Source organism: Lissotriton vulgaris, unplaced genomic scaffold, assembly GCF_964263255.1.
Source record: "Lissotriton vulgaris unplaced genomic scaffold, aLisVul1.2 SCAFFOLD_1426, whole genome shotgun sequence".
In the NCBI taxonomy this organism is placed as follows: domain Eukaryota; kingdom Metazoa; phylum Chordata; class Amphibia; order Caudata; family Salamandridae; genus Lissotriton; species Lissotriton vulgaris.
In genome coordinates, this window is record NW_028243651.1 from 555,360 (window position 1) to 568,959 (window position 13,600).

At 44.2% G+C, this 13,600-nt stretch overlaps 1 protein-coding gene across 1 annotated transcript; it reads left to right on the top strand.

Annotated features, from left to right (window-relative positions):
* The first annotated feature begins 6,896 nt into the window (after positions 1-6,896).
* On the top strand, positions 6,897-8,010 carry LOC147668268 (transcription factor HES-5-like). Its single transcript, XM_086948657.1, has 3 exons — positions 6,897-7,000; positions 7,269-7,449; positions 7,790-8,010. Exons 1-3 carry the CDS (start codon positions 6,938-6,940, stop codon positions 8,008-8,010), a joined length of 465 nt encoding a protein of 154 aa, XP_086804783.1. The 5' UTR covers positions 6,897-6,937.
* Positions 8,011-13,600: the final 5,590 nt, after the last annotated feature.

A 13,600-nucleotide genomic window follows, 5' to 3' on the forward strand; every position in this document is an offset into this window, starting at 1 on the left:
ATAATCTGCATTTTCATGTTGTGTAGTATAATTATGTTTTTAATAGGCTATGCTTTATTCACCTTTCGAGTATCATTTGCACACACCACACAGCCCACACCTCCTCCTACTGTTTCCCCGCACTCTTTTCACCCTCTACCTGAACACGAGTCTGCCAGAAGATTAGAATTTATAAATAACTCATTCGTTCAGCTCCTACACCAGCACCAGTTTGTAATGAACACAACAAATTGTTGGGTATGTGGACTTATGCCACACACGACAGATAAGGGTATCCCGTATTTTGTCCTGCCATTTAGGCACTATGGTTCTTTGTGGGCATTTCAAACAATGTTCCTATTTGCCATCGAACCATATCCCCCACGTCCCACAGGAAGCAATTCGAGCAACAAGGCACTAGTGGCAGGAATCAGAAATATGAGCAGAGATATCGACACGTATAGAATGATTCCCAGAGATGAATTGAAGCCTTACAGTAGATGGAATATAACAAAACCAGGATTGACTAAAGTGTCTTTGTTGAAATGCATAAAACCGTAACTCTCTCTGCTTTCGATCAAAACTCTGAACTCTAGGAAGTACTATTTTTTCATAATTCTGCAGGCAGGAAAGCTGGTTTGGTGTGACTTCCTTTTCAAGTACCTCTCTAATCCCCAGAAAGCCTCTTTCCAGTATACTCCTAAGCCCTGCTTGGGAAGCTGACCTTGACATAGTTTCTTTTTTCAGAGTGACCCTCTCCTTACCTTTCATACTCTGCATACCTTCTATTTCTGAGTATAGCCTCCTCTCAGTCTCACACATGCCTGCCCGACTCCTTATTATTGTAATTCTGCAATTGGATGATACCTCATTTCAAATATCATATTGTCTAGGGTCAGAGAGCGAGCAGGGCAGCCGGTGAGGAGAAAGCAGCCTCCTGGTCACAGGAACTACACGGGGTTGCGCTCGAGAAACTCAGGGATTCAAAGACCTCCCTTGAGTATTACAGCAAGGTTTCGACTGCAGATATGGGGTTAAAGCACACTTGCCCAGCCTCGACCGTGCTCACTAATGTTTTGGGCTGATTAAAACGTTACTGAATTTGAGCTTCAACTCGGGCACCTGCTTTATTTATATCTGTAAGTGTTTCTTGGTGAGGTTTAATTTTTGGCCCACAGGAAGCACTTACAGAGTTAAGGCAGGTGTCCGAGTTGAAGGTAACTTTGTAACCATTTTAGAATGGCGCCGGCAAGCTGCCAGAGTTGAAGTTGCAACTTGCAAGTAAGCAACTTCAGCTCTGGCAGCTTGCCGGCGCCATTCTAAAATGGTTACAAAGTTAGCTTCAACTTGAGTACCTGCCTTAACTGTAAGTGCTTCCTGTAGGCCAAAAACAAAATCCGACCGCAGGCGGATTTGTGGATTTTTTGGCAATTTCACGAGATTCGGGGATCGCGAAATTGCCGAAAATCAGCAAATTCCGCAAGCGGAACGGACTTTTGACCCACAGTTATTAAAAACATCAATACATTAGTAAGTATGACACAACACACAATAAAACTCCAACAATGATTTATAAACATAGGACATATGTGTATCTTTAAAATGACACAAGCATGACAATAATCTGCAGGGTACCAGAGATATGAATTTTTAAAGAATAAACACTTTATAGTGCTTAAGGACCAATAGCCCCAAAATGGGACATCTGGTCACGCGTGACCGAGACAAAGTCCAAGTGTGAAGCTGACTGTGATGACGAACTGGCTGGATAAATAAAGTAGGAGGACTCAGTTAAAATTTTACTTTCGCAGTTAGAACATTTTCTGGAGGATTTTCTCTTGACGTCGATCGGGCCTCTCCAACAGGCTGGATTCGCAGTGGCTTCGTTACCTTGGTTCTGGGGGAGCCCCTGATCAACTCCGAGAAGTTTTGAGCTCTGGAGCTTTCAGCAGGATGTACCAGAAATACAGGCCAGGTCTTGGTGCTTGGTGCAAGGTAGTCGGCTTGACTCTCGTCATCGGGTCGGTCTCTTATGGAGCTTTTTCCAAAAGTTGCTCCAAACTTCAGGAACTTCTTCCTGAAATTCCTCTTGTGGGTTCAATGTGTTCAAAACGTAAATCCAAGGTTCCAGAGTCTCTGAGTTGCTCCTTGGAAGTTGAGACTACAGGGTCCAACATGCACCCTGCCAAATCCTTTTAAATCCAGCTGAAATTGGTCAGTTGGCTTCCTCTTGCTAAAGGTGATGCAGGTGAAGCTCTTTTAACCTGTTGCTAACAGTATGTATGTATGTATGTATGTGTCTTGTAAAGCGCACTGCTGCCCTGAGGCGTCGTGGCGCTGTACAGTGAATCCACTCCTCCTTTTGAAGCAAGGCAAAGTCCTTAGGGCTGTACTTCCATAGTGTGCAACAGGTGAAGTCATTCAGAGTGCAGTCCTCTTGGTGCAGGCCAGGGTTCCAGCAGGGCAGCCCTTCTTCTTCTTGTAGTTTCATGCAGCATATTTGAGTTGCTAGGCAGCTTTCACATATTTATCCAGTGTGTTGGGGCAATACTTATGGGGCACACCTGTCAAATGGGGTACAGGGCACCACCAAAAAGCATCACCTCTTCCTCTAAAGTGTGGTATGTTGTTGTCCCACAAAGAGCTGCACTTTCAAATTCAAAATGAAGAGTTTTTCACCATGGAGTGAAGACATGTCTAAGCGAACCTACTAGTGTGGCTCCTTTATCCTACCACTCTCTCTTCCAGACCTTCTGCAAATTCTATTCCTGGGGGTCTCATCGGGCTAGGGGGTACAGGACGAAGGGATAGGCCTGGCTTGCATTCTTACTGCCCTACTCTCTTTGAAGATCAGTTTGACTATACATCCCATTTCCTGACCTGTTCTCTGCAGCTGCAGAGCTTCCCCACCCCAGATAACCTCTGTCTCTATGCAGGTCACTTATGACCTCATCAAAGCAGTTTGGCTAAGCCTGCTATCGGTTGGCCGATCAGGAGAGACTACTAGAAGGCTGGATTTTGGCTCACAGGAAAGAAAGTTTCATAACCTCTTTTCTGTACTAGTTATGATAAATTCAACCATGGCAAGTTGTTAAATTTATCATTACCAATATTTTATGTCCTTGAAATATGGCTTTAGCTCACTCCTATCAGTTACACTTTAATAAAGTATTCCCATGTTAGCCTATGGAACTAAAAAGCTACAATGGGGAAAATGAAATTGGTTGTTTATTTCCTCACCAGGGCATATAAACATATTTTAAAATGTCCCTTGTTATTTTTACCAGGCATGCTACCCTGGGGACACCTGGAGTAGACCTCAGGGGAGACTTATATGTAAAAATAATGCTGCTTTATACTTTGGTAGTACCTTTAAATCCAAAGTTGAATTTTCATATACTTTCAGTTTAAAAGCAGCTTGCATAGCAGGGCTGACATTTACAAATAAAAAGCAAAAAGAACAGATGATGGACAGAATGCTGACAAATGCAAACATTCACCCTCAGTCAACAGATCTGTATTTAATCCACAATTGTTTATCTCCAGTTTGGACCTGGCCATAGGCAAATCGGTCTTGAACCTGCTCCTTATGAGAACAGTCCAGCCCGAACTGCCAAGCCAGGTCCTCCCTGGAGCAGAAACAAGCATCCTGGGACCATTTTCAGGATATAACCCATCATCTGCCAGGTGACCTTGAATCTAGTGGTGAAATTAGCTTGGGATCCATGTCTGGGCATACCATTCCCACTTAGGGCAAGAAGAGCAAAAAGAACAGATGCTGGACTCAATGCTGAACAATGCAAATATTCACCCTAGTCAACTGGTCTGGGTTTAATCCAGCATGACTCTTAAAAATTACAGCATGCTACACAGCAGTGCACACTTGAGAGCAGCAGATCTGCTGGACCTCTAAACATACATGCTGTATCATACACTGGAGACTCACAGGTAAGTTGTCAGTGCCAATTGTAATTACACCTAATTACCATATACCTTTTAATCTGAGCACTGGCCCTGGGCCTGGTTAGCAGAGCCCAAGGCGCAGTCAGAGTCAGTTACCACCAGTAGCAGTCTAAAATGGGGGTAATCATGGAAAAAAGGACGGCTTTCCCACATTTCCTTAGGTGCCTTCTGAGATGGGGCCGAAAAGCCACAGCTAGCCACCTTATAAAAAAAACATGAATTCTGCTGCATGAAACATGATGTCTCCTAGATCACATTTTGGGGTGTTTAGTGTTGCAGGTGCAAGGCCCTGTCACACAAGTGTGGCACCATTTTTATGAGGAGACATGCGGGAATACTGCATAGTAGAACATTTTCTATTACCAATTAAATATCTGTATGCTTGTGCCTTTCAAATGTCAACAAGTGTGTATCACAGAAGACATTTTACAAATGCCCTATAGAACACATGCCAGTATGGGTATCCATAAATTCAGAAATGTGCAAACAACACTGCTCCTAATCACAGCATCTGGGGTACATATGAGAAATATTGAGTTTTCCTTCAGACCCTTTTTCTATGTGTTACTATTTTGCTACATGAATTGCTGTATAGTCAATTCACAATGAAAATCCATTGTACGGTGCAGCCTGGGTGCTGCCTCTGAGTACCTCGGGTTCTTGGAGAACCTACAAGTCCTTTATGGCCCTATCACTAGAAGGGTCCAGCGGTCATAACGGTATATTGCTTTTGACAATCTGCCATAGTAAGGAGAAGTTTCAGATGAAAACAGGGACAAATTGCTGTTTTTTTTTAACTCAATCTCAATTTTTTTTTCATATCAACTGTTACTTTTTATAGGAAAATCTTGTAGGATCTGCACAAATGACCACTTGTTGAATTCACAATTTTGACTAGTTTTCTGAAATATATGGCTTTCCAGGATCCACTATGGGCTTCACGCCCATTTCCAACATAAACTGGAAGGAGGTGGAAAGCACAAAAATAGGAAAAATGGGCTATCGCCCAGTAAAATGCTGAAACTGTGTTTAAAAAATATTTTTTCTAAATCAAGTCTACCTTTTTCTGATAGCTGTGAGGATGGTTATTTTTGCACCATAAACCTTTCGCTGATGCCATTTGCAGGAAAATAAACAAACTCTTCTGTAGCACTTCCTCCCGCCCCAAAAAACAAAATGTTGCCATATTTTGACAAATTTCTCAGTCCCCTCCAGGGAAATCCACAAACCCTGAGTACCGTTAGAATCCCCAGAATGTTGGGGCAAAATGGCGCAAATTTGGTGTGCATGTATTGTGTGGAAAAAAGTTATGCATCCCTAAGTGTGAACTACCCCAAATAGCCAATAAAAAGACTCAGCACTGGGAGGGAAGGGGGTCCAGCAGCTATGGGGTTAACAACATTTGTAGAGCACCCACTATCCTGAGGCGAGTCTTGGCACTACTCCCACCCACCCCGTGTGTGTTGCAGGTAACCACCTTTCTATCCCCTCATCCTCTCGAGCTCCCGCAACAGTCACCTGCAGCAACAGGCAGGTGAGGTGTGGGGGCAGAGGTTGATCCTCTTTCAAGCCCCCGCGCCCCCACCTCCCGCCCCCTCACGTGGATCCTAGACCCATGGTCTGCTGGAGGGGCTGTGATTCTGAGGCTGGGGTCGGAGACTCCCGGAGGTTCCCACACTGTCGCCCATTCATCCCCTTCAGAGGGTACAATAGAAGCGTGTCACACTGTGGCCTCCGGCTCCAGGGAATCTGACCCTCCCCTGGGTTAATCTGCAGCCGCCATCTGGGGAGCGGCCTGTGGCAGCGGCGAGGCCTCAGTGCGCCGGTCCTGTCCGGACCGAGAACGGGGCAGGTTATTACTACTGGAAGAGCTGGCACTGGAGCTATATCATGTCAGACTGGGCTGTAGACAACCACGAAAACACCCAGGGGGCCCGTCTCAATATTTTAAAAAAGGGAATTAAAAAACACAGTTCCACGGTTAACTCTTCAGATACTTTAGCAAAGTGACGCCGGGTGCGGAAAAATCTCTCAATCCCAAATTAGAAATGTAGACGTTACACAAAAAGGTGTTTACGCGTTTGGATCACACCTGGGGTGCGCGCGAGGCTTTGTAGCAAAAGAACCAGGGCACGTGCAGAGCGGAACCCAGGCTGGAGAGCAACAAAATATTAATCACATTATTTCACAAACAATGTAAGAGGGGCCTGTCATGAACTGGACAAGCAGCTGCTACACTACACCCCCAAAAAATACACCACACCAATGCAGTGCTTTACCCACCTACCTGAATCTAGTGCTGCGGACAGTGCGGGCGCTTTCAGCACTGGACAGTTCCACGCAGGTACCGATGCAGTGCGGGTGTTACACAAGTCACTGACTGACGCATTGTTTATTTTACCTCACCCTCATGTGCGCTGCACATTGAACTTTCCTTCCCAGCCCCAGGGTAAGTCTAAATTCAAGTTTTGAAAGCGGGGTTTCGTTTCCTTTGACTAAACCTAATGATTGGTGGTAAATATTTTACAAAACAGAAAAGCATTCCCTCTGCTTGCTATAGTGAACATGGAAAAACTGAATAGAAATAAACTTTCACTAAACAAAAAAAAAATGATGGAATTAATGAGTTCCCTCCTAGGCCCGCTCATTCAAGCTTTTTCAACACACCCGCCCGTATTTAACGCTATTGGCACCGTTTAGCTCCTGGCAGATGCCGGGGTTCATATCACAATAATGCGCAGCTCTTTCCCACACCCTGATCCTTTGTGTCAGGCCCCAGATGTCCCCCCCGCCCTCCCTGTAATGTGCCACACTTCTATTGTCCCCGCGGGTCTCTGATTGGATGCTGAGTGTGGGAACCTCTCTCCAGCATCAGACCCACACATTACCCTGCAGGCGGAGGGGGATAAATAGGGCAGAAGGGAGCGAGCTCTTCAGATACCGATCACTGTGGGTTCACTGCAGAGACCCCGCTCTTCACCCCACACCGGGCAAGATGGCGCCTTTCAGCACCGAGAGGAAATATGAAGAGGAGCGCGAGGAGAGACACATTAGAAAGGTAAGAGTCTGGATATTAATATTTAAAAAGCATATTTAGGTTTTTCGTATATACAAAAAGTACACATTTAAAATGAGATTCCAATATATTATATCAACTGTAGCTGTATTTATTGATCTTTGAATCACCCTAGTTCTAAATTAGCATTATTTAATTGACCTGTTTATCATACTGAAGTAACTAAGCTTTGTTATTACCTTTTATCGATTTTAGACAATTTTACACGTTTGTATCAATAAAATAACAAATCCACATGTTGCCTCTGCAGCTGAGGAAGCCAGTGGTGGAGAAGCTGAGGAGAGATCGCATCAACAGCAGCATTGAGCAGCTGAGGATGTTACTGCAGAGAGAGTTTGAGGAACATGAACTTCCGCCCAAAGCAGAGAAAGCGGATATCCTGGAAATGGCCGTGATGTACCTGGCCCAGCGCGTGCAGACACCGGCACCAGGTGAGAGGCAGCAAATTGAAGGGTGAAAACTGCAGTGGGTGTTCTCTGCAGTTTTGTGTTTGTCTGCGTGTGGGGGTGGTTTGGGTTAGTTAGTGCAGAGACGGAACTGGTAAAAGTCGCATCGGGATGGTACTTGGGGAAGCTCATTATGACTTTTAAATATGTCAATTTCCAGTGCCATTTTACTTAAACTCGTGTTTTAAGTGTATCAGAACTACCTGTAAACCAATTGAAGCAATCAGAGGAAAGCAATTAAGAAAGCTTTAATTGACATTTTTTATGTGTGTTTACTTCCTGCTGTGAGACTGTACAAACATTAACCCCTGGTCTCTCCCTGCAGCCTCGGCCTCCAGTGAAGGTTACTCCCGGTGCCTCCAGGACTCTTTGCACTTCCTCTCCCTCCACGGAGCCCCCGCAGAGACCCGGATGAAGCTGCTGCGGGCCCTCAATAGACCTACCGCTGCAGCAGAGGCGGTGTGTCCTTCTCGGCCTCCGTCCTGTCCCAGCAGCACTAAAGAGCCCGCCCAGGACAGCCCCAGAGCCCCGTGGAGGCCCTGGTAATGCGGGGGCCGCGGCCTGGACTTTTCTTCTGACTTCTTTAGAGGCCTCGGTCCGCTCTGAGGATAATATTCATTCTCGGGCCTGGAGCGCGCCCTGCTGGGCAGGGGAGTTTACTGCACTCCAAGGAGCGGGGTGAAGAGTCACCGTATATCCTCATAGGATCGACAGTGTGAATATTATATGCCACATGATCGACAGTGAGTGAACGTTTATCCCCATAGAAGGGACAGTGTGACTATTACATCCTCATAGGATAAACAGTCTGTATATTACACCCTTGCAGGAGGGACAGTGTGTGAATGTGATATCTTCATGTTATGGCCAATGTGTGTCTATTATATCCTCATAGGATGAAGAGTGTGAGAATACTATTTCCTCATAAAACAGTGTGTGCGTAGTATATCCACACAGCGGGATGGGCACGAGATTGATTACATCGTTTCAGGATGGACAATGAGCACATATCATATCCATGTAAGATGGAAAGTGTTTGATGTATAATCCACACTCACGATGGACAGTGTGAATATTACATCCATGTAGGATGGACAGTGTTTGATGTTCAATCCACACTCGCGATGGACAGTGTGAATATTATATCCATGTAGGATGGACAGTGTGAATATTACATCCATGTAGGATGGACAGTGTATGAATTTTATATCCCCGCAGGATGGGCCTTGCAGCTATTACACCCCTAGAGGATGGAATTGTGAATTTTATATCCGTTTAGGATAAACGCTGGATGAATACTGTGTTCAATTCACAGTATATATTGTATGAACATGGATTTGATGAGCAATGGATCTATTTGCAATCTTTTGTAATATAATACTTTAATGAAGAGAATGAACTAAATCAATGATGAGGATGTGCCTTCAGTTTCAGAATGTTTTAAACTGTTTCTTTACAAGAAATTCATACCTCATGTAGAGTTCTTGCCTACAAGAGGACGTACCTTTATGAGTTTTGATGCACATTTTAGAATATGATATTCTCAGGTCTTAGTTCTAGCGACGCTCTGACATTTATCAGTTTTGCTTCATTTTTAAGAAGTTCATTGACGTACAAATTTGTTAATATCCTGAAAGGGTGGATATCGTGCACCTGCGATTCTTAAGATGAATGTGTCTGTGGTAATAATAGATGTGCTGTAATCTGAGGGATTCCAATTAGGGTCTTGTGCACGCTCAGTGTGTGTTTACCTTCTGTGATTCTATGAACTTACAAGTTGCATAATTATCACTCATTGGTTGAAGTGAGTGATGAGGGTCTCCGCACCTCCTTTGTATCAATTTTGATATGTAGTATTTTCTATTGAAAATTTATCATGAGTACTGTGTAGACAACATGTTTCTGTACTTTCAGAAATTCTGAATTGTCTCTGAAAATTGAATGTGATGTATTTTACACATTCTCCAAAGGCACATTAATTGCCTTTTAACTATTAGTGATGCTATATCTGTATTTTCAAATGGAAATTCACGAGTTAAAAGCCCTGCCTTCTGTGAAGGCAAAGTGTGTTTCTGTTCTTTTAGAGATTTGTGTATTATCTCTGAATAGCGTATATGACAATGTGCACACATATTGTGTATGTTCCAAAGTGTAACATTCATTGTCGTTGAATGAAAAGGAGTTACAGTGTTCACTAGTGCCAAGTCTTCATTTTAGAAGCAGTTTTGGCGCTATTTGTGTAAGTTACACAATGCTATGTTCTCTTTTATAAAGAGATTCAATGTAGTGAACTCCCTGCCATGGATTTGTATCTCAGTGACTGAGTATGTACTATTTCCGGGTCTTCTACAATATTTGTAGGGCTGTGATTATCAGTGGAAACTCATTCAGTTACATAATGAAACCCAGGATTCAGCTTTTGGAATGAAAACATTAACTGTGTCAGATCTAAGAATGTCCTATGCTTATTATCTTTTCTCAGCTGTGACATTTCTGTGACATTGTGTAACTGTCACATGATTCTTCACTGTTGCAACCTATTGACCTGTGAACATGTTTAAATAAAGGTGCAGATCTGAATAAAATTAAATGTTCTTTCTTTCCTTACGATGGATGAATATGCTTTGAATAAATATGTTTCCCTCGTGGACTGAAAGGGGTGGGGACACTGTCAACCATTTCTCTTATCTGCAATTCGAACAGAAACAGTGACTTTGCAACTGGCACAATAACTGTCGGATGGTGTGCCAAGTGTGTTATTTCTGTCGGAATTATAAAGAAGAAGAATAAACTAAAGTTCATGAGCGCATCACTGGCGTCTGGATTACTATGGGGTTTAAACACAACACTCTGTAGTCAATATTACAAATCTGTACTACTGTGAGGGGCAGAGCTGCGAGAGACATTACACCTGACGGCATGTGCAGGCGTGCTTCTAGGCACTAGAATGAAAGAGGGAGCTGTGTCAAGATCTCTACAGTAAAATGTGAAATATGCCTTCACTCACTCGGTAGAGAGGGTGGGCTTAGACTAGTAGATGTATAATGCGATAGAGAGAAAGTGTGTTTCACAAAATCTGGGAGGTCTCACACACACCTGCTCCTTTCCATGGGACACTGAACCCCAGCTTTCAAACACCATTAAATCGGGCACCAGAGGAGGAGGGGCAGTGAGGATGATCAGAGCTGCCAGGAGTGTGGGTGCCACATTACACACTGGCCATGATGAGTTTGTCATAGACAGTGAGTGGACCCTGGTGATATAGTGACTCAGACATCTAGGAATAGGTACAAAAAGCAAGCATTTAAAATAACAACAACATAGGAGGTGTTAATTGCAGGCAATAATCAAATTAAAATATAAAGCATATCCACCATCAATAAAAACATACTTAGGAGCAGTTTACGAAAGTATTCATTACGTAGTACAATCGAAGAGGAAACCGTTTCCGCAATACTGTGCACCACTGTCATGTGTCATTAACTAACCGCTCAACTCACATGCGTTCAAAGAGAAAATTAGCTACTTTTTGTGACAATTGATCACACTGTCCTTAAGTATTAATACCCCCGTGAGGTGGTTCCAGGCAACTATTCCTGATGACCCTGGGCTTACCCCCGCCCACCACTTATTTTCATCATCAGAGCTACGTGAATAGAAATTGCTGGCAGCCCCGTGGGTGAGGTGCATGTCAGAGCTGTGTGTCTACAAACTGATAGTATCCCTGTGCTTGAGGTTCATTATACGGGGCTGAGGTGCATCGTCAGAGCTGCGTGAAGTGAAACTGCTGGCAGCCCCGTGGTGGGTGAGGTGCATCATCCCATCTCAATCAATCATCAATCATGGGGTTATAGAGCGCAAGCTACTCACCCGGCACGGGCCTCAAGGCGCTGAGGCATGGGGAGGGAGAAGAGGGGGGGGGGGGGGGGGGTGTCCGCTGATCCTGGGAGGTCACTGAATTCCATCAAAGAGCCAGGTCTTGAGGTCCATTAGGAACTTAGGGAGGTGGAGAAAAAGGGAATTCCGAGCTGCGTGAACAGAAACTGCTGCCGGCAGCCCCGTGCCTGAGGTGCATCACCAGAGCTGTGTGAATAACAACTGCCTGCAGCCCCGTGGGTGAGGTGCTTCACCAGAGCTGTGTGAATATTAACTGCCGGCAGCCCCGTGCCTGCGGTGCATCATCAGAGCTGTGTGATTAATAACTGCCGGCAGCCCCGTGGGTGAGGTGCATCATCAGAGCTGCGTGAACAGAAACTGCTGCCGGCAGCCCCGTGCCTGAGGTGCATCATCAGAGCTGCGTGAACAGAAACTGTTGCCGGCAGCCCCGTGCCCGAGGTGCATCATCAGAGCTGCGTGAACAGAAACTGCTGCCGGCAGCCCCGTGCCCGAGGTGCATCATCAGAGCTGCGTGAACAGAAACTGCTGCCGGCAGCCCCGTGCCCGAGGTGCATCACAAGAGCTGTGTCAAGGCAGATGGCTGGCGGCCCTGTGATGCTGTTACTTTATAGTGCTGGCAGCACTATAATGAGGTTTGAAAGTAGACTAATACCCGGCCTGTGACTGAGGTGCATCATTGGAGCTGGTGTGAATCTACAGTGCTGCCAGCCCAGTGACTGAGGTGCATCATCAGAGCCCGTGAGACTGTATACACTGGGCCGCAGCACACTGACTGGGTCACCCGCAGGGCTGCTGTGGAGATAGAAGGGTGGCAGAGGTGTGACTCAGGCGCCTCGTCAGAGGACCTAATAGTAAGTGGGCTGCAGGGACACAATTAGACCTAAAATTGGGCTAACAAGTCAACTCTTGGAGGCCAGGCTAACACTTCACGATGGGGCAGAACTTTCCTAAGAACCAATCCAGGAAAATAATGTGCTAAACTGCACATTTTAAACACATTGGTCAAATCTGATAGGATAACAATAAACATATTGTAATGGATTTGAAAATGTTTATATTCTTCTAACAAAGATCTTTAGAAAGGGCAATGAGTGATTTGACCACTAAAATAATCAGTTTTTGCCAGGTTATTTGAAGGCATTGGCTCTTTCTATGCATGATTTTCTGAAACCTCCTTCTGTGAAATGAGAGTCCATGAAATATTTATAACTCAATCCTCAGAAAGACCACCCCTGTCGGACTGTTACCCAAAGGAATGTGTTCAGTAATGTTGCAACATATGCTCCTCTGAGGCCTGCACATACACAAGTATCAGAAAATTGAGTTTAGTGGGTTAAGGCACCTGAATTTAGGATGTGTGACTGGCCAGTCTCAAGTTTTTTTCCTAAGGAATTTTCCATTTGATTGGGATTGAATAAGTGAGTGACAATCAGATGGCAATATGAATATATGACATTACAATGCAAACATTTACAGTGCATGCTTTTACAACGCAATTTTTACATCGTAACTACCATTACATTGCATGATTTTACAAAGTATGCCATTATAACACATTTTTAAAACTACCATTACAATGCATTCCATTACAACGCATACCATTACAACACATACCATTACAGCGCATAATACTTTTAGAGCAACAGTAGGGTAAGTGTTGATAGTGTAGGGGTAAAAATTACTATTCCCAATACAGTTAGTGCAACAGTAGAATAAGTGTTGGATTGTGTAGGGGTAAAAAATATTATTCCGATGTACCTCAAAACCCATACCCAACCTAAAACTAAAAAAATCTCCATTACTTACCTTATAATGCGTTGTAAGGGCATGCGTTGTAATGGTATGTGCTGTAATGTCATGCATTGTAGTGACATGCATTGTTGTGACGTGCGTTGTAATGGCATCCGATGTAAAGGCAGTTGTGTTGTAATGTCTGCGTTGTAAAGGTAGTGCGTTGTAATGACTGTGTTGTAATGAAAGTTTTCTGGCAATATTAACCCCTTGCTAATTACTCTGCCTGAAAACTACACTATTCTAAATCACAAGAAAATATTAGTTGCAGCACTCCACATTGAGCAGGTCTCATATGAAATGAGGGAGCTACATCCACCAGGACTTAAGAAAAGGCAAAAGAGGTTGTGCCTTGAAATAATTTTGCTACAAAAGGTTTTCTGGAATGCAAAAGATGCAAATATTCCTTCATGCTTCCAACACATAGAATGTGTGGTTGATGGGTAAT